General features: G+C 38.9%; 2 protein-coding genes across 7 annotated transcripts in view; one reads left to right on the top strand and one right to left on the bottom strand.

The window, feature by feature from the left end:
• Positions 1-218: 218 nt before the first annotated feature.
• Positions 219-19833, bottom strand: ZFYVE21 (zinc finger FYVE-type containing 21). Of its 4 annotated transcripts, none has more exons than XM_058162811.1 (8): positions 19611-19832; positions 17786-17836; positions 14868-15036; positions 12605-12680; positions 10030-10121; positions 6138-6191; positions 1866-2008; positions 219-912 (listed from the first exon to the last, which is right to left on the bottom strand). In XM_058162811.1, the coding sequence occupies exons 1-8, from the start codon at positions 19740-19742 to the stop codon at positions 877-879; spliced, it is 753 nt and encodes a 250-aa protein (XP_058018794.1). In that variant the 5' UTR covers positions 19743-19832; the 3' UTR covers positions 219-876. The 4 variants fall into 4 exon arrangements, with proteins under 4 accessions (XP_058018794.1, XP_058018793.1, XP_058018796.1 ...); XM_058162810.1 differs by lacking the exon at positions 12605-12680 and adding an exon at positions 13748-13823 and having other exon boundaries at positions 19611-19831; XM_058162813.1 differs by lacking the exon at positions 6138-6191 and having other exon boundaries at positions 19611-19833.
• A 132-nt stretch (positions 19834-19965) lies between these two features.
• Positions 19966-26651, top strand: part of XRCC3 (X-ray repair cross complementing 3) — a 31058-nt gene continuing 24372 nt past the window's right edge. For 2 of the 3 annotated variants that reach the window (XM_058162805.1, XM_058162804.1), the window contains exons 1-4: positions 19966-20272; positions 21092-21148; positions 22020-22157; positions 22578-22790. In XM_058162805.1, coding sequence (XP_058018788.1) covers positions 21094-21148; positions 22020-22157; positions 22578-22790 — 406 coding nt within the window. In that variant the 5' untranslated portion in view covers positions 19966-20272; positions 21092-21093. Of the gene's footprint in view, positions 20273-21091; positions 21149-22019; positions 22158-22577; positions 22791-23245; positions 23755-26651 lie in introns of those variants that run through there. The other variant, XM_058162806.1, reaches the window with a different exon arrangement.

The following is a 26651-nucleotide window of genomic DNA, read 5'->3' as shown; positions in this document are numbered from 1 at the left end:
TATACTGTTACATATTCTCTGCATGCCCTTAGGAATGATGTGCTTAAATCAAGTCTTCAAATGGAATTCTTTAGAAACTTTCTGTATTTGTATTTATATTTTACTTCCCCCCCCCCCGCTTAATTTGTACTTGATTTCATACCAAGTTTAAATTGACAACACCAATCTACATATTAGTCAAATGAATTCTCAATAGTGCTACATCAGACAAGCTTACATAGTATTTGATAAGATTTTATTAGCCAAATCTCAAATTATCACAAACATGTCTATAAAATCTCAAAAACAATTTTGCTGACAGTTTCATTCAAAAAGGCCAATTTATACAGCACTATTTGTAGTATTTGGTAAATCTTAATTTTATAACAAAAAAAGCTTTAATCTCATAATACAAACCCCTCAGCAGAAGAAAGTATGTTTCTATATAAAATAATACCTAAGGCGGAGTTGATAGATCATTCGGATATATGGGGGAAAAACCTGAGATCTACATTTCTGAAGAACTTTTTTCTGGAACAATAAGGATTGGTTTTAAGTGAATTACATAATTTGTATTATAAAAGTTGTGCTATATATTTAGCAATAGTGCAGGTCACACTTCATTTTACATATTAAGTGCAGATAAGATTTAACAAAATAAAGTCATAGATGCAGAGCTCTATTTAAAGCATTAATAAACTGTATACATATTGCACACTAAATAAGTGAATACTTATAGGTCCAAATACTCACATTATAATTGGCCAGTGCTCACATGATGAACCACATTTAACGTAGGAAAGGAGGAAGGGAGAATCCCTATACCATGTGTAAATAGCAAGTAGTAAGAAGCTTATTTTTAGAGTTGATCTTTTTCCCTCAATTCCAAAAAACTACCTATTGATCCCGAGATTCATAAAGAAGTTTTGCTGCCTGTAAGATGACAAAAAAGGAAGAAGTAACATGAATTGTCAGTTAGAAACTACTGGAATTGCACATGTAATTCAGCAGTGGGGCTGAATTATTTCTGAATGTATTCATATTGCTATAATAGAAGAAAAACGCAAAGCAAGATGTGCTAAACGTTAATATTCTGATTCATCAAATGGTACATGGAAAATTTTCTAGAATTTCAAAACATAAAGAACTATGAGTCTCTTTATATGAAAATCTGTACACAAACACTTATGCTGGTTTATGGCCATAATACTGATAGTCCTCAACACTACCATCATTGGAACCATAATTTCAGTTTTAGTCATTGCAGTTGCAGGTCGGGACTAGACCCATTTTTTTACATTTTTCCAAGTCATTAAGTTAAACAGCAGCAGTTGACAGGCAAAAAAAATTGCAAATCATGGTCAGATGATCGCAAGTCACTGCAACTAGCCACCAAGGCAAACCAGTTGCCAAAATATGGTCACATGACTGTGGGAGTGGGGTATTGCGACATTTTACAGCAGCTAGAAGTGCCTAATTACCATGGGATTAGGTTAACAATGGCAAGCAGGGTGGCAAACACTGCCACCTTAAATGATGCAGTCATATGTTTTGACTGCATCACTTAACAATGGAAATTCTAGTTTCTCTTACCATCATAAGTCAAAGACTACCTCAACTTAGTATATGACTAACAGTCTGTGGTAGCTAAATACCACTCTCTTTTAAAAGAGACATGGTTTTGATTATAATGGCATACCTGCCATCTTGCAGATTTTGACTCAACTTCAGTGGATTCCCCCGGTGGAAAAGACTGTTGCCTCTTGTTTCTTGCCAATTTTCTATTGGCATCTTGGATGTTGATAACTGAACAGTAGATTAGGTTTATGTAAAAGTATTCCTAAAGGCGTTTAAGGCATAATTTCATTAACAATTGCTTTAGTTACCTTATGCATTGCTGCTAGCCAGGTAGCTGATAGCTTTTTATTGGAACTGAAATCTTCACCAGCAGCAAATTTAATCTGTTTTAATTCATCTGATCCTGGTGCTTTGTATTGAAGCAGCATACCTGTAGCACGAGTATTGCCTCCTAAGGGGAAAAAAATAAGGGAAAAATACTTCGTTACAAATACAAAGGGCTGTACCAAACCATAGCTGTTTTTTTTACAGAATGGATTCTATAACCAGAAAAATTACACATCACAAAATGCAATCCAAACTTTAAATAAATTCTGAACCAGACCTAGAAAAAGGAGAACAAGAGGAAGTCCCATTGTGCAAGTGGAAGTTTACTCAAGTGGTATTAGGTGTAATCAACAGATTTACATTGCCAAGCAAATACAGCTTTATCCTTACAATGATGGCTGGTTAACCCATCATCTCTTTCTAGTCCCAATCACTGATAAATACTGGAAAGAATACTGAGCAATGTATTAAACTCTAGGTTACATAGTCACACCAAGAAATAATGATATGGAGAAAGCCACATGCAAAACAATTATGGCCGAGCAAGTATTCAGACTGGATAGTTTTAAGGTTGTAAGACGAGATATCTAACAAAACTATTGTTTTTAAAGGCCTCATATTCAAGAGTAAATGTAGAGAATATGCATTATACAAGCCATTTTTGGATGATGTATGCTCAAACGGAACAAAATTATGTCCTTGAATTATTAGTAAAAAGTCACAAAATAGACAAACTTTAAATAGCTTGCAACAATGGAAAAAACATGGAGCAGCATAAAATAATTCATAACAAAGAATACATAAATTATTCTAAACATCTTTCAGTATGGGGATTCTATAAAATACAGATTTATTTACAATATTAAATTGAACTGAACTAAAACATGGTCATAATTTTTAAGTTAGGCCACCTTTATGATTACATCCCAAATCCTCCCATTACAAATTGACATGTGTTTTGAAGGTACAATTTTGAATAATTTTTCCCTGTGAGATTGGTGATTGAGAGTTGACTTGAAAACTCCAACTAAAACCACTACAATTAGTTTTTTTTTAAAACTACATCTCTGTTTATGACAGAAGTGTCAAAGAAATCCTATCACAAAGACAAAGTCCCTATTTATTCCTTTTTAGTAGAAAAAAAATAAAATACAGTTCTAAATTCTTGTATTTGTACTGTTGCACAAATGCAGAAACTGATTTGAGAATAACAAAGCACACACAGGATGGCTTCTTAAATTCTTTCCAACACTTTAGAACATTGTGTTTTAGATCACATGATTGAAAATGTCATGTCAACCTTCTGCCCAACTGCCTCTTAGGGAAGCATTGGTAGATTTTTTTTCTGGATTTTTTTGTCTCTGAAACCTCTGCCCGATACTGTTCAATTCAATCTTTCTTTTGCAATTCCTCCTATAATATCAAATTTAGTCACATTCTGTTATCCTGTTCTCAAGTCTATCTATATAATTTATTCCCAAGATTCTATTGTGTTGGAAAGAATACAGGTTGATTTACAACTGGTTGCTTAGCAACTGTTTGAAGTTACAGTGGACCTACTTATGACCCAGATTCAAAGTTACGATGGTCACCATTTAATTATTATAATATAATAATTAAATTTTGAATGTGATATTATGTGAACCATAGTTAAGTTAGCTTTCTGGGATACCTAAACTATGATTTAATAGTTTTGTACCTTGATGAAGGTATCTTTTCTTTTATGTACACTGAGAGCATATGCACCAAGACAAATTCCTTGTGTGTCCCATCACACTTGGCCAATATTTTACTCTATACTATTCTATTCTAAACAGCATATAGGTGATTCAACAATAGGTAAAACTAATACGACACTCTTTTCAGTTTTGTTTGATTAAAAAGAATCAACATGCTAAAATAATCCTGAGTAGACAACAATATTTTTTTTAAATGGCTATCGCTGAAAACTGATCTAACAATAAGGCTGTTTGTTTTCTGAAGCATGTGCAATACTTTGGATTTCATTCCAAAACAGTATTTCAGCATGTGCAAGATATAAATGGAGTATGTTTTCTGAAGCTCTTCAAAGCAGATGCATGTTTTTCTGGGTCCACTTGGCAACTGCAGAAAGTAGCCATGCAGTGGTGAAATCTGAACCGGTTTGCTACCAGTTCGCTTTTGGCAATACATGCCAAAAGGAGGCTTGGGAAGGTAAGTAGAATGGGTGGGGAGGCAATCAGCTGTGGTGCACGATCTTGAGAACCTTTTTTTAAAACTTTTTTTAAAGCATTTTTTACTACCAGTTCAGGCGAATAGGTAGTAAAAAAAATACTTTAAAAAAGTAAAAAAAAAAGTTCCAATGATCACAGCTGTGCCACGCGATTGTCAAAACCTTTTTTTTTTACTTTTTTAAAGCATTTTTTTATTACCTATTCACCCTAACCAATAGTAAAAAAATGCTTAAAAAGTAAAAAAAAAAAAAAGTTCTGACGATTTTGAGTCGCTCAGCTGATCGTGGGAAGTTTTTTTACATTTTTTTGCTACCAGTTCAGCGAACCAGTAGCATTTTTTACTACCGGTTCGGGCAAACTGGCCCTAACCGATAGCATTTCACTCCTGCAGTCATGGGAAAGACATGGCTATTTAAAAAATTACAGATAACTGTATTTACTCCCTCAAGAAATCTGAATCACCCTTTGAAACGGAATCTGAACAGTTGCACAGTCCTATTATTTAAACAGTATGAAACGATGTTATATTTTAAGTTTAATGTAGATATTAAAAAGGCTGAATATACAAATCAACTCCTACATCACTTTATACACGGTGTTCAAACCAGGGGTAGGTTCTACTTACCTTTACTACCAGTTCACAACGGGAGTGTGCACGCTTGCTTTCCTCACAAATCGCCAAATATGTCAGGGCGGGTAGGCGAAGCCTCCCACCGCTTTTACTATTGGTTTGCAAGAATCGGAGAGAACCGGGAACAACCCACCACTGATTTAGTCAGACTGATCTTTTGGTAAGGCAGAACGAATCCTTTGCCTCGGTAATTAATTGTGGCCACTGCCTGAAAACTATTGTTTTAATTCATCTGTTCAAAGCTATCACCTACCCAACTCCATCCTCAGAGTGATGCATGCAAGGGAAGTGACCATACATGACTGTGGAGTTGCAAACAGAGAGGTATTACAGGTTTCTCAGTGTGACTCAGGAAAGGTAATGAAGCAACCAGAAACAATAGTAAGTTCTGCCACTTCCAGAGAGAGGTCATAGCCGGACTGGAACGGGTCTAGATAGACATCTTCATCCAGGTGTTGGGGCAGCTGTCGCGCCACGGCACTCTCTACAACCTTCGCAACAAAGCGAAGGTTGGAGACTGGACGATAATTACCCAAAATAGCTGGGTCCAAAGAGGGCTTCTTAAGGAGGGGTCTCACCACCGCCTCTTTCAAGGCGGCAGGGAAAACCCCATCCAACAAAGAAGCGTTGATAATCCTCTGGAGCCAGCCTCGTGTCACCGCCTGAGTGGCCAGTACCAGCCAGGAAGGGCACGGGTCCAGTAAACATGTCGTGCCGTGAAGCCTCCCCAACAACCTGTCCATAATTTATAATTTTTCGTGTGTTCCTAATCCTGATCCTTCTCATTTTTTCCAACATCAAGTCAGGTCCTTGGCCAAAATAGTTTCACATCTTTGCTGGAGGAGGGGAGCAAAGTTGAAACCATCTCCTATTGCATTAATGATATTCATCCAGTGAAAGGGTTTTCCTTTTTACAAGCCTTTTCCCATCTCACCTGGAATTATGAAATGATCACATCTCTTTTTCTCACTGAAACAGAAACCACCCAACTCCTACTCACAAAAAACCTCTAGTAGTTTCATTCATGACAGATAGATCTTTTCACTGGACCCAAATACACTTAATTTTGAAGAAAAGCAACCCACCTCTGACCTATTCCAATAAAAAAAATACCAAGATACTTTTTATTGTTAATATTTCAACCTAACACAACTTCTTTTAATGTTTAAATGCTTAATATTTTTTAGTCCAAGACTGTCAGACAAAGAGGGTGTGGAGGGAGGAACAGTGGCTAGATGTAGCCTGGGGAATGCTAGTTGGCCACTGTATGCATTTGAATGGATCTGAAGTTCAGCCGCTAAGGAAACATTCCCACACACACACAAAAAAAACTGTATCTGCACTAGGCCTCACATACTGAAGAAATAATACAAAAAGCATGCTTAGGAGTAATGAGTTCCAGTGCTGACCTTCCATAATGTGTTCACTTTCCAAGAGGCAGGTATAAGTATGAATGTCGTTTTCTACATCAAGGAAGCAGGCAAGCAATGAAGAGAAATGTTAATAAAAAGAAATACAGAAGGTTTAAAATGAAGATTCATTTTATAGCCATAAAAATTAAACAGATAGGATCAAGTCATTTGGGAAAATATACAGAAATGGATATGAATGCAAATATACAAGAAATGGATATGAATGCAATCTAATCCAGTGATAGAATACTTGAAACATTGGTCTCAAATTTTACTATTCTTTTTTTCCTGAATTCTCACCACTCCATTTTTATGTAATCTAGATTTAATGGTTTAAAAGTCAGCAAAATCTTGTATTTTTCAAAACTAGCATTAATGAAATAATTTATATAGTAGTTAATTTTGTGGCTAACACAATGTTAAGGAAAAATAAAAAATGAGCTACTTGCAATCCAAAATTTGCTTAAAACAATGTGTTTTAATAAAGGAATGGCTTAATATTTGTTCATATTTCAGTTCCATATTACTTTAAAATGTACAAAATAGAAATATTTTTCAATTACATTCTACAAGCAATTATTATGCATAGTACCAATGATTCTAAGTTGTTAAACACAACAGGTTTTATACACTGATTTGTTTAACCAGTCACTTCTTTAGGAAGTCATCCTGTTGTTAATACCAGCTAAAAGTAATTCCTAGACATTCCAAAAATAATTCAGAGTATCTGATTTGCATGACACTCCCCATCATGTTTCTTGTTTTGAGTTTGTTCTGAATATTTATTTCTATCTTATTTATCAAGCCAGTAGTTTTCTCCTTTTTTATATTGCAACTATCCTGTAATTTTTTTTGAAAAAAATATGATTAGACATTAAAAATAAGGTTTGGAATGAAACAAGGACTGCGTTTTTCATGGAATACTTGTAAGTTTGTGACATACTTCAAATACGAGCACTATCAATCTTTTTTGCTAGCTTTTTGCTAGCTTAATGAAGTGAGAAACAAATTCTAATTACATGCTTACATCTGTGGCAGAAGCTATTCCCTAAAATAAATGTTTTATTATATCCAGAAAAGTATATAGAAACACAAGTAAATTGGAAGTTCAAAGTCTCATACCTATTATAAGCAAGCTCACTTCAGGTAAATAAACATTGCATTTTGTTTCAAACAATAAAAATTTCTGAAGTAGAATCAGCAACAAAATCTAAAAAGTACAAGGGGAAAATTCTAATGCTTTTATGAAAAGCTATGCTTATAAACTTCATAAAGGTAATGTACTCAATTTGTTTTTAGGCTTCAGGTTCTTTTGGACAGGTATCAGCAATATGCTGATACCCAGGTGAAGTGAGTGACATAGTGGACATCCTTTTGTGGTGCCTGGTGGCTGTGGGGGGTCTTGATGAGGAACAACAGACTTCAACTGAACCTTAATAAGAAGGGATGGCTGTGAGTGGGCCCCTCTGTATCCAGGAATCCATCTTTGGTCTTGGATGAAGTTGCACTATCCCAGACAGTCCTGGTGTGTAACTTGGGGAATCTTTTGGAGTCACGGCTCCTGCTGCATTGTGCAACAGTTATGCCCCTTCCTGCAGAGGGAGGCCCTCCACTCGATTACTCATGCTTTGGTCATCTCCCAATTGGGCTATTGCAACCCACTCTGCATGGGGCTACCCTTGTAAAGAATCTGGAAGCTTCAATGGTGCAGAATGTGGCTGTGCAAACCAAATTGGGTGGCCAAAAAAGGGCACATATACCACTTTTGCTCTACAAACTGCATTAGGTACCAGCTTGCTTCCTGGTCCAATCCTTTGTGTTGATCATCACCTATAAAACCCTACACGGCATAGGGCCAAGCAACCTACGGAACTGGCTTCATCCCATTACATCAGCCCATTCCACTCACTCAAGGAAAGTACGCTGTAAACCCCATCAAAGAATTTCGACTGACAGGGTCTAGAACAGGGGTAGTCAACCTTTTTATACCTACTGCCCACTTTTGTATCTCTGTTAGTAGTAAAATTTTCTAACCACCCACCGGTTCCACAATAATGTGCTGTCTATTGTCATCTGCGCATACCTCTCGCGCATCATGAATTGGGTTTGGGAGGGGGCACCGGCTACCAGCTCTGCTTGTCTGTTACAGCTGGGTGGTGTGGGAGAGGATGTGCGAGCTATTCTGGGACGACGCTCTTTTGTTTGCGGTCGCACTATAGCGCCATTTAGTTTCACTTATGTAACGTGAATGCGCGGGTGATACAAATAGTATATTTTCAGAAATTTAAATTGTCACGGGGAATTTTATGAAAACCTAATGAAAATGTTTTTAAATAATGCTATGAAAATTTTTTAAAAAGTCAATTAAATTAAAAAAAAGGAAAGTGCTTCAGTATCAGACAAAACCCAGACCGCCCACCATGAAAGCTGGAATGCCCACTAGTGGGCGGTAGGGACCAGGTTGACTACCACTGGTCTAGAAGGAGGACCTTCTCTGCCACTGCCCTATACTGTGAAACATACTGCCTTCTGAGGCGAGTAAAGACCCCAATCTCTTGGTCTTCCTCAAAGGGGTCAAAACTTGGCTATCCAGCCTTACATGGGAGACATGGAGGGCCATACAACTGTGCAGCTGTCTGGCCCCTTGAGAACTTCCCCCACCTGTAATAACAACTGCTAAGCCCCATCTTGGAATTTTTTTGAAATTTTATATTTTTTTTATAATTTTAAAAGTTTTTAAACTTAAATTAGTTCTGATTTTTAAAATTTTATTGATTATACTGTACACCACCCAGAGCCCAGAGCTTGCAAATAAATATTTGCAAGCTCCACTATGATAGCAATCAAGAAGTATCTAACAGTCAATATATTTATTCAAAAATACTTTCATTGTGCACAAATGTGATATATGCATATAATAATTATACTTAATCACATAGAAAATCTTGTTCATTAGCATATGTAAGTACTACATTAATCTGAAAGTGCGAACCCTACTAATGTTCTAAACGGAATGAAATAGAGGTGTCTAAGCAATCACATTCTTAAGAAAAAATTCCTACGGACTATGTGTACTGTGTAGCCCTGTAATTGCTCACTATTGTGTTAACAATTATAAGTTCATGATATCACAAAATTCTCAGACTGGATGTTTCTGAACTATTGCCATCTAAACAACCAACCTTCCTTCACAATATTAAAATGATTCCTGAAGAAAGGCAGTCAGTTCCCATTTTTTACTTATTTATTTGATTGTATGAATATGTTCTACAGGTTCACAAATCTTTTTTTTTCATTTTCTCCTCCACAACAATCATATGATGTGGTAGGTTGGGCTAAGAGAGTGACCGGCCCCAAGACACCCAAATAACTTCTCTCGCTGAGACATATTTGAAGCAGGACTGTCTAATCCTAGTGCAGCAGCTTAACTAGTACACCATCCTGATTTTTACCCTATATTTCAGATAAAATATGTATCCCAGAAAAAAATATAATGCTTGCCATTAAGAAGCAATCTAAGAAAATATTCCAAGAAGTTAACATTAATTAATCCTAGGAAGATTTGACAAGAAACACACTAGCAGGATAAATGGGTAAACATTTGAAAGGCAAAATTAAAAAATGGCAATAGAAAGAGACCAAAGAGAAGCAATGAGAAAGCAAAAGGAAATTTGTTCAGCTAGTAAGAAAGAACCAAGCAGGGAAGAGAGATGCAGTGTATTGTGTTGTTTGGCCTGGAATACAGATACTGATAGAGGAAATCTGTAAATTATGGTTTCATAATTTATGAAAAGAAACTACAACCTGGAAGGCTTAAACTATGAAAGCAAAACTCAGTGATCCTAGCTGCAGGTTTCTATTTACTATTTATGCATTAATAACAAATTACCTCCAGGAGTAAATCCTTCAGTAAGAATTTGGACCGTGGAGATATGTGAAATTTCTATTTCATAATGGCTTTCTCCATCCAAAAATAGATACCTGCACAAAGAAAGAATGTTCATTTCATGTATATTAATTAGTAATTCTTACATTACTAAGTCCCATACTAGAAAATAAAACAATCATTTATATAATTACAAGACATTACATTTGTTAAAAGTTTATTTACTCATTATTGGTAGTACTTGTGTTTTGTTGTATCACTTTATAATAGTTTAAAGTGTTTTATTGTTTAAAAAAAGTAATATACTAAAATAGTTTCCCCCAAAAATATATTGACTATTCACTCTCAAAGAAAATTTTTGAAAGTGTTTCTAACATGGGAAAAGCCATCCAAGAAAACCTCCTCCTAGATTTTGTCAATACTTCTATACTTACAAACAAATTACCAGCTGTCAAAACAATTACCTCCTAAAGCTTTATAAAACAATGAAAGAAAGGTATTGATTTTCCTAACTCACTAAAGGAGATTAATCTCTTGTTGCTGAGTCCTTCGGGAGATAGGGCGGTATATAAATATGATTAAATAAATATGTGTTGAAAAATATTGGTCATTAGCTATCTTTCTGAAATATTAAAATGTATTCCTCCAGTAAGATCATGTTTATACAATCATCAATACCAAAAAAATAATAGGTTACACTAGACTACTTATTAATTATAAGAAAAACAAAAAGTAATACATAAAGTTGTTGAAGTGCTGTCCCGGTGTTTGGAGGCTGTACGGGTCTGGATGGGGAGAAACAGGCTCAAGCTTAATCCCTCCAAGACGGAGTGGCTGTGGATGCCGGCACCCCGATACAGTCAGCTGCAGCCGCGGCTGGCTGTTGGAGGCGAGTTACTGGCCCCAAAGGATAGGGTGCACAACTTGGGTGTCCTCCTGGACGATCGGCTGTCGTTTGAAGATCATTTGACGGGCGTCTCCAGGAGGGCCTTCCACCAGGTTCGCCTGGTTCGGCAGTTGCGCCCCTTCCTTGATCGGGATGCCTTATGCACAGTCACTCATGCGCTCGTTACCTCTCGCTTGGATTACTGTAATGCTCTCTACATGGGGCTCCCCTTGAAGTGCGCTCGGAGGCTTCAGTTAGTCCAGAATGCAGCTGCGCGGGTTATAGAGGGAGCTACGCGTAGCTCCCATGTAACACCGCTCCTGCGCAGCCTGCACTGGCTGCCTGTGGCCTTCCGGGTGCACTTTAAGGTGTTGGTTATGACCTTTAAAACGCTCCATGGCTTAGGACCTGGGTACTTACGGGACCGCCTGCTGTTACCACACGCCTCCCACAGACCCGTACGCTCCCATAGAGAAGGACTTCTCAGGGTGCCGTCCGCCAAACAATGTCGGCTGGCGGCCCCCAGGGGAAGGGCCTTCTCTGTGGGGGCTCCCACACTCTGGAACGAGCTTCCCCCGGGTTTACGCCAAATACCTGACCTTCGGACATTTCGTCGCGAACTCAAGACCCATCTTTTTATCCGCGCGGGGCTGGCTTAAATTGGGATTTTAATGTTAAATTTATTAATTTTAAACGGGGTTTTAGTATGGTAAATTTTAATCATTGGGCTAATTTAAATAAGTTTTTTAAATTGTATTTTAAACTTGTATATTATATTGTCGGTTTTATTATGCCTGTACACCGCCCTGAGTCCTTCGGGAGAAGGGCGGTATAAAAATTAAATAAAATAAATAAATAAATAATACAACCACAGCCAAAACCTTCAAAAATGGAAACTGAAAAAGTATCAATTTTCTGCTAAGAGCAAGTCATAGCAATATTGCTGAGATAACACTTTGGAAATAATAGCTGGGATGTGGAGAGGTAATTCTTCAAAATGTTAAAACGAAATACCGTATTTTTTGCACTATAAGACACACCAGACCATAAGACGTACATTAGCTTTAGAAGAGGAAAACAAGAAAAAAAAATCTGCCTCTGCCTCCCAGCATCCATCCGGTATTCATCTGGCTAGCGTCAAACAGCCTGATCAGCTTCAATACGTTATCTCAGCCCCAGCATGTGGCTCGTCAGGGCTCCGCTCTGTTGCGCCCACCACCAGTCAACTGAGCTGAGCTGCTGCCGCCAGCGAGTAACAGTGCAGTTTCGCTGCCAAGCAGCTGATTGGCAGGTTGGATCGGCCTCCCGGAACACCACTGATCAGGTGTTCTAGGTGGCAGGGTTTGTCGCCTACTGCCGCTGTAATCGGCGATGGCGATCCCCACCACCTAGAACAGCTGACTGGCGGTATTGTGGCAGGGGACGACACCGCCGCCTGTCACAACTGCCACCATTCGCTGCCGCCAATCAGCTGCTTGGCAGCAAAGGCTCCAGTGTTCCCTGGCCGCACCAACCCCCTCACCCCACTGCAATATTCACTCTATAAGACACACAGGCAGTTCTACCCACTTTTTTGGGGGGAGGGGAGTGTGTCTTATAGTGCAAAAAATACGGTATGTAGCAAAGATAATATTTTTTAGAAAAAGATTACAAGTGATTCAATTCCTACTAGCAACATAGCACATTTCTTACCTCTGGTTGTTGGAAAGTCGACAAACCATCATTTCTCTTTTTTCTGATGTCCCAGGAGTTACGAAGAATGTAGCACCTCAAAATTCCAGGAATGGAAGAAAAAGAATTAAAGATACATTTTTAAAAATACAATATAATTAAAACAAGCTTAAAAGTGCAATTCTCAATCTTACTATACAGAGTTAATGTTCATTAACCTTTCTCAGAACTTTTGTTACTAAGAAGAAAAAGAAAAATTGGGTATATCCAGATTATTCCTATTATAATGAGACAGAGGTTTACCATTTTTCATTCTGGAATCCAAAGATATATTTATATCAGAAAAACCCAAGCTGAAGCTCCAAAATTTATGCAGACCCAAAATATTCAGTACCTTTCACTAAGACCTACAAATATTGTTACTGAAGTGTAATAACTAAAGGGAAAGTTAATATATTATTATTATTATTATTATTATTATTATTATTATTATTATTATTATTATTATTATTATTATTATTATTTATTATTATTATATTTGTATACCACCCTTCTCCCGAAGGACTCAGGGCGGTTCACAGCCAGTAAAAACACAGTACATACAAATTAAAAACTATATAAAAAACTTATTCAATAACGGCCTAAAAATTTAAATAGAATTTAAAACCCCATTTAAAACCCTGATTAAAACCCTGAAATTAAAACTATGTTCAAGCTAGTCCTGCACGTTGAAACAACAGCGTCTTCAGCTCACGGCGGAAAGTCCGGAGGTCGGGGAGTTGACAAAGCCCCGGAGGCAGCTCATTCCAGAGGGCGGGAGCCCCCACAGAGAAGGCCCTTCCCCTGGAGGTCGCCAGCCGACATTGTTTGGCTGACGGTATCTGGAGGAGGCCCTCTCTGTGAGAGCTAAACTTGTTCTGATATTACCCAAATTTAACAATATAGTTTCTGCCTTCTACTATCTGCCTTCTACTATCCATTACTGCTTTCAATATACCACTTAATGGCAATGTGTAATTTTTGATTAAAATGTCACAATCCTGTTTCATGTCATGTATTTATTACTATTATTAAGCGTATCACCCAAAGCAAATTCTTATATATTGTCTTTTAGCAAGTCAAATAAGAATTTAGTCAATACTAGCAACATAGCACATTTCTTACCTCTGGTTGTTGGAAAGTCGACAAACCATCATTTCTCTTTTTTCTGATGTCCCAGGAGTTACGAAGAATGTAGCACCTCAAAATTCCAGGAATGGAAGAAAAAGAATTAAAGATACATTTTTAAAAATACAATATAATTAAAACAAGCTTAAAAGTGCAATTCTCAATCTTACTATACAGAGTTAATGTTCATTAACCTTTCTCAGAACTTTTGTTACTAAGAAAAAGAAAAATTGGGTATATCCAGATTATTCCTATTATAATGAGACAGAGGTTTACCATTTTTCATTCTGGAATCCAAAGATATATTTATATCAGAAAAACCCAAGCTGAAGCTCCAAAATTTATGCAGACCCAAAATATTCAGTACCTTTCACTAAGACCTACAAATATTGTTACTGAAGTGTAATAACTAAAGGGAAAGTTAATATATTATTATTATTATTATTATTATTATTATTATTATTATTATTATTATTATTATTATTATTATTATTATTATTATTATTTATATTTGTATACCACCCTTCTCCCGAAGGACTCAGGCGGTTCACAGCCAGTAAAAACACAGTACATACAAATTAAAAACTATATAAAAAACTTATTCAATAACGGCCTAAAAATTTAAATAGAATTTAAAACCCCATTTAAAACCCTGATTAAAACCCTGAAATTAAAACTATGTTCAAGCTAGTCCTGCACGTTGAAACAACAGCGTCTTCAGCTCACGGCGGAAAGTCCGGAGGTCGGGGAGTTGACAAAGCCCCGGAGGCAGCTCATTCCAGAGGGCGGGAGCCCCCACAGAGAAGGCCCTCCCCCTGGAGGTCGCCAGCCGACATTGTTTGGCTGACGGTATCTGGAGGAGGCCCTCTCTGTGAGAGCTAAACTTGTTCTGATATTACCCAAATTTAACAATATAGTTTCTGCCTTCTACTATCTGCCTTCTACTATCCATTACTGCTTTCAATATACCACTTAATGGCAATGTGTAATTTTTGATTAAAATGTCACAATCCTGTTTCATGTCATGTATTTATTACTATTATTAAGCGTATCACCCAAAGCAAATTCTTATATATTGTCTTTTAGCAAGTCAAATAAGAATTTAGTCAATACTTACCATTCATAAGCACTTTGAGTTGCCTGTCATAGAACTCCATTTCTTTCTGCGAAATGAGAGCACATTCAGCACACTGGCGTACAGGATCAACAAAGTACATACGAGGCAGAGGCACTTTCTTGCTGCAGCATTTATCACAAAAGCACTTTCCACATCTCCTGCAGTGATGCTGGAATAGAGGAGAAAGAAAGAGATTATTGGATCATTATGTTTAAAATATTTGAATCTGCTCTATTGCAAATTCTATCAGGTAGAAGAGAAATAAATACTGCAGCGAAATACAGAGGATAAAGAGGATAAAATCCTAATATGCCAAAAACAAAAACAAATTGAGAAAAATGTCTGAATTAAATCTGAACTCTCATGTGCTAGAGTAAGCTGTCTTTGCAGATCACATTGTACTACTTCTTTAGTTTCCATGGAAGGCTAGCAATCGGTCCATGAAAGTGCAGAGTACAATAAGCAGCGTTTTCTTTTCTCTGTTCTAAAAAAACAAGCACATTCAGCAAACTTCAAATATCAAATGCCCAGAGTGATTTAGGTGACATGGGTGGTGTAGAAATATAATAAGTATAAATAACTATCAGCAAACCACAATTAATGCTTAAGTACCTAACTGAGCTAAAAGTTATTTAGAGAATATAAACAGTGCTTAATAAGAGAGGGAGGGAGGGAGGGAGGGAGGGAGGGAGGGAGGGGGAGAGAGAGAGAGAGAGAGAGAGAGAGAGAGAGAGAGAGAGAGAAAGAAAGAAAGAAAGAAAGAAAGAAAGAAAGAAAGAAAGAAAGAAAGAAAGAAAGAAAGAGAAGGAGATACAAACGTACCATGTTTCCCGGAAAATAAGATCCTGTCTTATATTTTTTTGAACCCTGAAATAAGCACTTAGCCTTACTGCCATGCGCTCAAAAGCCCAATTGGCCTTATTATCAGGGGATGTCTTATTTGGGGGGGAAACAGGGTACATACATATATATACATAAATTCTGGAAGTATTCATATAACATACATAGCCAGAAACAAATTATATCTTATCCTTAAAAATTGTAAAAATTCTACTAATACAAGATTTAATATACTCTATGAATTAGACAACTGTGGGTTTTTTCAATAGTCCATGGTTAGGCTATCACATACAATGTAAAAATAACATTTGATCAAGCCAAATGTTTCCTTTATTAGATGAAATAGACTGCCTATCCAAATTATGTTTGTCAAACAAACATCTTTTGTGATGAGAAATATTTGGGCTTACAAATATTTGCGCTACCAAATATTGCAATAATCTTGAATGAATGTTAGATAGTAGTAGAGCTACTATGCCATCTAATGGTCATCCAGATTTTTATTTTGGCAGCCCTATGCAGTACTGCATTTTTTTATCTAGTTCTGAAACAATTTTTGCTACTGTAATTGCCTATCAAAAACTCAGTGACGTTGCTAGACAAGAAATGAACACATTATTTGAGAAATTGTGAAGCATATAATTGATATAATATAAATACATAATTTATATAATCATATAATATATATCAGTGATGGCTAACCTTTTTGCCATCACGTGCCAAAAGTGGAGAAAGTGCAGGGGGGTCATGCACGCGCGTGCCCACACCCATAATTCTATGCGCCCAGCCTCCCGCACATGCGTGTGCGACCCTCCTGCGCTCCGCCACTTTTGGCACGCGATGGCACGGTGGGCTCTCCCCAGGCAGGACCGGAAGTTAGCAACCGGCCATTTCTGGCCTCTGGAGGGAGGTGGGGAAGGCTATTTTCACCCTCTCCAGGCTCCTAGAGAAGCTCTGGAGCCTGGGGAGAGCAAAAAATGGGCCTTCCCTCCCTCAGGCCCTCCAGAGGCAGGAAACAGACTGTTTCCCTACTTCTGGGTGGCCCAGTGGGCCCAAAAATTAGCTGGCCAGCACGCACATGCACACCGGAGCTGAGCTCACGTGCCCACCGATATGGCTCCACGTGCCACAGGTGGCACGTATGCCTTAGGTTCACCATCATGGATGGATGGATGGAGATATATATATATATAATTGTTAAGCAAAACAGCTAAATCCATACAACATGCAAACTTTGGATTTATTTCATTTAGGCCTAAAATAATGTATGTTAGACTTTTAATCCAAGTTAAACATAAGTATAACCTGGCCAGCTGGTTTATTCAAGAAACTGAAATTAAATACAACCTGAATTAATATGTGAACACAGCAAATCTGTAGCATCAAAAAGCATATGCACAGTATGTAGTTTTTAACTGTAATTGCATTGCCTGCATGGACTGACTAAAAAAGAAATCTAATTAGAGAATGAGCTGTAATTGCCTCCAGGATAACAATGTAAAAAAGAGAGTATGCATATGTAGCATACAATAGTCATATATAGCAAGATTTGTAATTCTGGCTTTGATTATACTTAAAAGGAATTGATACAAATTTTGAAGGTTAAATCCAGCTGAACCTAAGCCTAGAACTCTGAATATGTTAAGGGCCCCATTTTTTTGGATTTCATGTTAATTGTTTCATTATCTTGGCTGCTGTATATATTTATTTTGGATGTTTCTATTATTTTAAATGTTTCAATAGTTTTTATATTTTTAGAATTATTAAGCTGTCCAGCTGCTGGTTGAGACATGCAACTATAGAAGATGAAAAAAATGAATAAATCTATCTACTGAAAAATTTAAATGTTCACAATGCAATTCCAAAAAGATAGGAAAAAACAAAGAAAATTTGATTTCACTATTAAGTATGTTCAGTATAAGCTACATTAATTTTTTTTTCAGCATAAACAACCCCTATCCTAAATGCTACAGTTATAACACATTCATTTGGTATGCAGAACATGCTATTCAATAGTGAAGGGCATTTTATTGCTTTCAGGGGAATGTTCTACAGTAAATTTGCATTCAAACTCTTACCTTTCTGGTTATGAAGTCAAACTTTGTATTGCACTGCATACATCTAGGACACTATAAAATAATAATACAAAGATATTTAAGTGTGACTGTTTCATCAAAGACTAAAAGAATACATGGCATATTATGTGACACAATTCTAAAGAGCCTCATTGGTTTACATGAGTAAGCTTCATAAAATACTTTTACAGAGATCATTTTCTGTACCATAATATTTTCCTACTAAAAGAAAAAATACAAGATCATCTGTAGTTCAGATTCAAGCACAATCAGTATGACCCAGCTAATGACATCTTTCTGAGAGCACATCTAAACTCCAAATTTAAAACTGCTTGAAATCAATCTCAAATGTTACAATTTCTTCCAATGAACTTTTAACAACCTATTCTTGTCCACATGATTTGCTTCATCTTTATACTATATATTTTCCAGACAGTGCTTGAAATACAATTTTACTTAAAAGGATAAAAAAACACCAATTTCTATTGAGCATAAAAATATGTTATACGGGGAAAGCCCTGAAGAAAGAGAGATTACTACAGAATGTTATCCTATTGTTATGACGACTTGTATTTTACAAGAATCTCAATCACAAAATTTTCTTCATCCACATAAGGACAATATATACTGCCAATATTTTTCATGATTTATGGAACATAAAGTATGTTAGGCTGCTGTGAAATGTACTTTATCCTATTGTTCTTGGATAACATTCTAAACTCCAACAGGCTTCAAACTACTTTCTAGACAAGTATCTATTTCTGACATCATTTAACAAACATCCTAGAACTGGCATTGTTTGCAATGTTGTTGAAACTTTTAGATAATTCATGATTTTCCAGTATTTGATAAAATATGTACAACACATTTAGCTAAGGACTTGTTTATTTTTATTGTGTCAACCTAGCATTTGCAAAGAATGATTTATTATATGTCTTTTGTCAATTCTGGTGTGTGGTAGAACCACTGCTCTACTGAGCACATTTACATCTTTTTTGTTTTAGTAGTAGTAAGTCTGAAACAACAACTGCCATTTCTGCCTCTTAAGATCCTGCAAGCTTCTCCCATCACCTCAGTTTTTCTTTCCAAGCCATGATTTGTTTCCCAGGTCTCTTTAGCTATGTGATCGATTTCCTTAATATTTCCATGACTGGAAATTCTGTAAATGAGCAGAATCCGTCTCCCTTCAAATCCCAAACTAATTTCTTTCACAAAACATATACTTATTGAAAGTAAACCTTAATTTTCTAAGACAATTCTTTCAATTATCTCCAATATTTTCAACAGAACTTCACTATTTTCCGTTTTTAAAGCTTTTATATAATGTTACAACCAATGTCGGGTTTCTCCCAATCAAAGCCCTGATAATAATAAATAAGGACCCCTCTAATCAAGCCACCATTGTTTTCTACTCAGACACTCCCTGCTGGAGAACCGAAGAACAGTATATCAAGTTCTTAGCCCCGTTTTTAGCAAGCTGTTCTGATGTTCTACTTGGAGGGCGATTTTAAGGCAGGACGTTCAAAGAATCGATCCAACGCCTGAATTCAGGGCGAGCTTTGAGCTTCGCAGCGGGACCTTCATTCCGGGGGGGGGGGAACTCCCGCGAGGGGAAAAAAGACCTGAATGTTAAAAAAATAAAAAAAGAGGAGGGATGAGGCGGAGCACTACTGAAGTTCCGCGAAGGCCTCTGCTGTTCACGGTCCGACAGTCTCCACAGGAATAGGGACCGAAGGGGCAGGCTTTGGCGGAGGGCGGCAGAGACTGGAAGGAGGGAGGAGATAACACCGAATGAAGGTCTAGACCCGAGCCACCCAACCTCCGTTACCTCCTTATCCGGCACCCACGGCGGCTCTTCCAATCCGAAAGGGCTCTGCGCAGCCCGGCTTTCGGGGACCATTCGGAGCCCACTAGGGGAGCGAATCAACTTTTTCCCTTCAGGGGTCTCGCGCCCCGACATTTTCACCTCAGAGCTCGTACCACAGCCGCCGCCACACGGCGACGCGCCCAAACCATCGATCCACCCCAGCCACCCAATCCGAAGCCACCGCCCCGCCACAGCTATCCAATCGCCATCAGATTCACTAAAGGTAGACGTCTCTCCGAGCCAATGAAATGTTGAGAAACGTTTCTCTACGGGGGGGTAACAGAGCTGTTGTTTTCAACATTACAATAGTGGGCCGACTCCCCCCTCCCCATTGATATATACTTCTCAGCCAATCCCCTTCAAGGCATGTCGGGCCAAATGGAAAGTGAAAAGGGGAGAAAGAGAGGAGTCTCGCACGCGTGCGCGCGGAGACTAGAGAGTAACGCCGCATGCGCCTTTTACATTGACAGCGAAGTTTATGAAACGAAGCCGTGATCTTGATGACGAGCGAGACTTTCTGATTGGTTATTAATTCTTTCCAGCATTCTGTGATTGGCCCACGCTTTCCGCGGTTTAGGCTGATTGTTAGCGCCTTCCTCTTTTCTAAGGCTACGATACTGAAGGTAGGAGATCATTTAAAACTGATTCTTGATTAATAGGCTTCTCTCGGTGGACTTTGAGTTGGGGGACTTTTGTCTGACTGCCCGTTTTTGAGAACTCTGTTTAGCTTTCAATGTTCGCATTTTTTTCAAGCTAATCTTGAATTTTGAGTCTATAATCACATATGTGCTTGACTGGAACTATATGGCAAATAAAGATCCCATGAAGAAGTAAACATAGATAACGAAAGAGTTCAATATTTTTTTTTGCATTTATTAAAATTCCTTTGCTTTTACCTATAGAGGTGGAAGCTTTATTTTTCAGTCAACTGTCATAATTTTTTGTTCACTTTCAGAATAAAAGCTTCATTCATATTCTTACTCAATGTCTAACAGGCTAGGCTGTTTGATTACAGAAGAATAGAGCAGGGAAGCCCCTTATTCTTGGGACCTTATTCTGTGTGATGATTGTAAAATAGCACTTGCAGCCACTTTCACAACATTCAACATGTCTTGGCCAATCTCATACAACCTTATATTTTTCCACCCACATACCATTCTCATGCAGTTTATGTGTGAACCATTCTTCACCCAATATTTTTTCACATGCTATGTAACCTGAAAGTAACTAAAACAAGCCAAGGAGCCTAGCAATTGCAAATCAGTATATAACACGAGTAACATAAAAGCATTAAAGAAAATTTGGAAAAATAATACTGAGACCAAGGAGCAAGGCTGATGTGAAAAACTATTTCAAGTCTTTCTGTTAGCATCTTTCTAAAGCTATATCTTACTTGGTTTTCTTCCTCTATGTTAATATTGTGTGGCTCTGCATTTGTGAAGAAATGGACTGGGATAAGTTTGACATGAACCCTAGAGTGATTGCAGCTATTAAAAAAGGTACATTAACTCTACAAATCCTTGTTTTCATATCATTTGTCACCCTCTATCAGTTTTATATATTGATTGTTTAAGAAAACTGCCTTGCTGCATTTGACTAAGGGATTGTATAGCCTACAGTTGCAAGTGGGTAAATGCTGATTGTGATAAGATTGGGTATATCCAGGACTGAAAAGAAGCTAAGGTTACAATTTGAAATTTTTAAGAACAAGCCATTTTGGACTCACTTCTGAATAAACATCTGTGAGAGTGTCTATAGCTGATCATTGATGGAATTTCTTAGCCTTGCTCTCACCCAGGGGTGAAATCCAGCAGGTTCTGACAGGCAGGTTCTGGTGAACTGGTAGCGGAAATTTTGAGTAGTTCGGAGAACCGGTAGCGGAAATTTTGAGTAGTTGGAGAACCGGCAAATACCAGCTATGGCTGGCCTCGGGAGTGGGGTGGGAATGGAGATTTTGCAGTATCCTTCTCCTGCCACACCCACCAAGCCATGCCCACAGAACCGGTAGTAAAAAAAATTGGATTTCACCACTACTTTCACCTGCGGTTTAGAAATATGAATGAAGGCATGAATGCCAGTGGTAAGGGATGTTCTGAATAGTTGAGCAACAGTGAATGATCATAGTTTCACAGTTTTGCTTTACAAAAAAGTACTTGCATAAAAACAAATCTCTGTATTAATGGTGCCATGCTGTTCATGTCTACTTAAAAGTAAGTTGCATTGAACTGAATGGGGCATACTAAAGTATATGATATAGGATTCCAGAGCAAGAGAATAAAGTAATAACATGACTATGCCCTGTAATATTCTCACTTTTCAAATAAAATAAATAGATCTATGTTGGTTATAGAATCAATTTTCTTATTTCAGCAAATATAACATCAATTGAAGACATTTTCCATCTTTCGGGATCAGATTTGCAAAGGTTAACAAAGCTATCCAAGACAGATGTACAATATCTACTAAGAACAATTTCTAGTACTTTGAGAAAAAACTCTGTTTTTACAGGTAAGTCTTCAACTAGCTTTTTTTCAAAACAATCGATTTTAAAAATCATTAGATTACTATAAACCTGTAAATTGAAGGTATAGTGGAGTTTGATCTTCCAGATTTTTGTTAAAAATCTAATTGAATCCTTTAACTTGCTGTAAAATTTGATGTGTTTATGTCATAAAATGGTAATAAGGCACCTTTTTTCTTCTTTAATTTTGAGCAGCCCTTTTATTCCTTTTCTACCTTATATTCTTTTCCTGCTACCGAAATAGAACACTGTGCTTTTGCTGCTTGTCTGAAATGAATGCTTGCTGAGGATTTCTAAATCAGATGATTAAGAGCCTCCATGGCTTTATTTTGTGAATCACTTCAGGATAATTACATTGAAAGTGACATACAAGTATATTAAGTAAACCTGCTCTCAAATTGTTTTAGCACTCCAGCTATTTCAAAACAAAGCCCCCAGCACTTCCCAGGGCCAGAAGCTGAGTCTGGGCTGCCCAGTTCTAGATGGTTTGCTCCGAGGTGGAATTCCCCATACAGGAATTACTGAAATTGCTGGTGAAAGCTCTGCTGGAAAGACTCAGATTGCTTTGCAGCTGTGTCTTTCTGTGCAGTATCCATACAGATATGGTGGACTAGAATCTGGTAAGATATATTCTCTTTTAATCTCTTTTAATGATTTTGAGCAAAATTCTTCACTCCCTGCCGTGTTGCATACTATTGCATTATGATTATTAACATTTAGGTTTATATAATGTCATGTAGCGCTTTACAGCATTCTCGGAGCAGTTTACAATGTAAGCATTATTAAAAGAAGGATTATTAATAATATTAATTATTATTATTATTATTATTATTATTATTATTATTATTATTAATAATAATAATAATAATAATAATAATAATAATAGGATTATTATTAATAATGTAAGCATTATTAAAAGAAGGAATAGCCTTGTGGTGCAACCAAAACAATCTGGAACTGAACACACTCACAACTGTAGAAATGGTGGTAGATTTTAGGAGAAACCCTTCCATACTTCCACCTCTCACAATACTAGACAACACAGTATCAACAGTAGAAACCTTTAAATTTCTAGGTTCTATCATATCGCAAGATCTCAAATGGACAGCTAACATCAAAAACATCATCAAAAAAGGACAACAAAGAATGTTCTTTCTGCGCCAACTCAGTAAGCTCAAACTGCCCAAGGAGCTGCTGATTCAGTTCTACAGAGGAATTATTGAGTCTGTCATTTGCACCTCTATAACTGTTTGGTTCGGTTCTGTAACCCAACAAGAAAGACACAGACTTCAGAGGATAATTAGAACTGCAGAAAAAATAATTGCTACCAACCTGCCTTCCATTGAGGACCTGTATACTGCACGAATTAAGAAGAGGGCCGGGAAAATATTTACAGATCCCTCACATCCAGGACATAAACTGTTTCAACTCCTACCCTCAAAACGACGCTATAGAGGACTGCACAACAGAACAACTAGACACAAGAACAGTTTTTTCCCGAAGGCCATCACTCTGCTAAACCAAATAATTCCCTCAACACTGTCAAACTATTTACTAAATCTGCACTACTATTAATCTTCTCATAGTTCCTGTAATGTATCTTTAAGGGTTTTGGAGGGAAAATAGAGCGGGAAATAGCACGTTGCTAATTGGCTGATAGCCTCCAGCTGAACTGTATATAAGGAGGGGTTTTTACCGTTTGCAGTTGCTGGGTTCACTATAAACTAAAGAGCTGTTGTTACTCATCTGGTCTCCTGCCTCGTTATTGCCCGAATCTAACACTGGCGACGAAGGTGGGATTTCGAGGCAAAAGAGCACCAGGAACGAACCCAGCAAAATAAGGGCGGTTAGCAACGTTGTCCAGCTATACACCGCCAGCGCCATTCGACCCAGCCAAAGAAAAATGGGGGTCATACATGGCTCGCTTCGAGTGTTTCCTCGAAGCCAACGAGCTCCAAGGAGTCTCAGACAACAGGAAACGGGCGTACTTCCTGAGTCACTGCGGTCCCAAGGTTTTCGACACCGCGGAATCGCTTTCTGAGCCAACGCCGGTACAGGCGGTACCGTGGCAAACTCTGCAGACTGTTTTGAAAGCCCACTATGCACCAATGCCCTCCAAGTTCGGTCAGCGGTTCGAATTAAGGCAGCGCATGCAGCAAGAGGGCGAGTCCATCAGTGTGTACATGGCAGCACTGAGGAAAGCCGCGAACCATTGTGAGTACCGAGACTTGGAAGACGCGTTGCTCGACCAGCTAATTTGCGGGGTCAGGGACATCCGTTTGCGACGGCGGCTGCTGTCCAGAAGCAACCTAACGCTCGCAATCGCCCTGGACGAGGCAAGGGCTCACGAGATGTCTACCCAAGCAGCAGAAACACTACAAAAGCCGGTCGCGCCAGGGGCGGCAGCGAAAACAACCCCGGTCCACAATGAGGAAGTCCAGGCCGAGTCGGAAGAGGAGGAAGTCTTCCACACCGGGAGGCCGGAGAGGGAAGACCGGGGCGAATGCGCGAGTTGCGGGGGCCAACACCAACGGCAACATTGCAAATTTAAGGATGCCACGTGTCGGCGATGTGAAAAAAAAGGGCACATCGCGAAAGCCTGCCGAGCGCCCCAACCTTCCCGCCAAAAATTCAAACCGACCAATCAAAGCGCGGGAACCGCGAAACGGCCCGGGATTGGTCAAGGAAAAAAAGGCGCGAAGTTGAATCAGACCACCGTGAGAGTGGGCCAGGCATCAACACGCCTAGAAAAAAAAATCTTTATTAAAACACTCATCGAAGGAGTGCCGTGCCGAATGGAAGTGGACACTGGATCTTCAATTACGATCATGTCCTGGAGCAACTTAGAAAAAAACTTGCCGGCTATCGCGAAACGCAAACTGCGGCCACAGAAGCTACGAGTGCAGGACTATCAAGGCAACAGGATCCCTGTCCGAGGCGGCGACCGTCCACGTCAAGTATGGACAGTTCGAAAAACTCTGCCCATCACCATCGTCGATGGGACTCTGCCGAGTTTGTTGGGACTAGACTGGTTCGGGCATTGGGCATGGGAGTGACGGAGTCTTCGAAATGAAGTCGACCTCAGGGCGAACTCATGAAGGAGTTCGAGGGCGTTTTCAAAGACTGCCTGGGCAAGTACAAGGGACCCCTATCTCCTTCAACCTAGACCCTCAAGTTGCCCCTATCCGTTTAAAGGCTAGGAGGGTTCCCTTCGCCCTGAAGCCCAAGATTGACCGGGAACTGGACAAACTAGTAAGCCAGGGGATACTAGTGCCAGTCGACCATGCGAAGTGGGAGACGCCGATAGTCACCCCAGTGAAACCAGGCGGGTCAGTCAGGATTTGCGCCGATTACAAGGCGACGCTAAACAAAGCTTTGCAAAAGCGCTTACCCGTCCCAGTGGTGCAACACTTGCTGCACTCGTTAGGGCAAGGGCAGGTTTTTGCCAAACTAGATTTGGCCCAAGCCTATCAACAGTTGCCCGTAGATAGCAGCACGGCCGAGGCACAAACAATCGTAACGCACAGGGGTGCTTTCAAATGCACCAGGTTACAGTTTGGGGTCAGTGTGGCACCAGGATTATTTCAAAATTTAATGGGCGGCTTCTGCAGGGCTCCCGGGGTGGTACCGTGCTTTGATGACGTACTGGTATCCGCCGATAATATGGAAGAACTAGGGTGCGACTGAGAAAAGTTTTGAGTATTTTCCGGTCCGCGGTTTAAAAGTCAAATTAAACAAGTGCCAGATCGGGGTAGGATCCGTAGAATTCCTGGGCTACCGGATAGACAGGAGGATCCACCCCACTGAGAGCAAGGTTAGGGCAATCAGAAAGGCCCCAGCACCCCAAAACAAAACAGAGTTGCAGGCGTTTTTGGGTCTGGTAAATTTTTACGCGGTTTTTTTAAAAAATAAGGCTACCATAGCCAAGCCGCTACACAAATTACTAGGAAAAAATGCTGCATGGTCTTGGGGAAAGGCGGAAGCTAGAGCATTTGAAGCAATAAAAAACCTCCTGTCTAGTGATAGCCTATTGATCCAATACAATAGCACACTACCATTGGTGCTAGTTTGCGATGCATCCCCTACGGGGTGGGGCTGTGCTCAGCCACAGGCTGCCAAATGGCACAGAAGCCCCTATAGCATTTTACTCCCGAACAATGTCCTCAGCTGAAAGGAACTATAGCCAGTTGGATAGGGAAGCCTTGGCCATAGTCTCCGGGGTAAAGAAGTTCCATGAGTATGTTTTCGGTCGCGACTTCGAAATCGTCACAGACCATAGACCCTTACTAGGGTTGCTGGCGGGCGACCGCCCAACGCCCATGGCACTTTCGCCCAGATTGACCCGATGGACTATCTTTCTGGCTGCATATTCTTACAAACTGCTACATCGGCCAGGAAAGGAGTTAGGGCACGCAGATGCCTTGAGCAGATGCCCTTTACCAGCGACTATCAAAGACCCCACTCCGGGCACACCCGTCTTG

Source organism: Ahaetulla prasina, chromosome 1 (assembly GCF_028640845.1).
Source record: "Ahaetulla prasina isolate Xishuangbanna chromosome 1, ASM2864084v1, whole genome shotgun sequence".
NCBI lineage: Eukaryota > Metazoa > Chordata > Lepidosauria > Squamata > Colubridae > Ahaetulla > Ahaetulla prasina.
This window is presented reverse-complemented; position numbering and strand designations above follow the sequence as displayed.

What these genes read in the sequence shown, in the direction of transcription:
- ZFYVE21 (XM_058162811.1), bottom strand. Translation starts at nt 19,742, where the DNA reads ATGTCGGGGCGCGAGACCCCTGAAGGGAAAAAGTTGATTCGCTCCCCT. An exon ending in CGACTTTCCAACAACCAGAG is followed by an intron (nt 10,122 to 12,604) that starts GTAAGAAATGTG and finishes TTCTTTGTGCAG; the next exon opens with GTATCTATTTTTGGATGGAG. An exon ending in AAGTGAACACATTATGGAAG is followed by an intron (nt 2,009 to 6,137) that starts GTCAGCACTGGA and finishes TTTTCCCCTTAG; the next exon opens with GAGGCAATACTCGTGCTACA.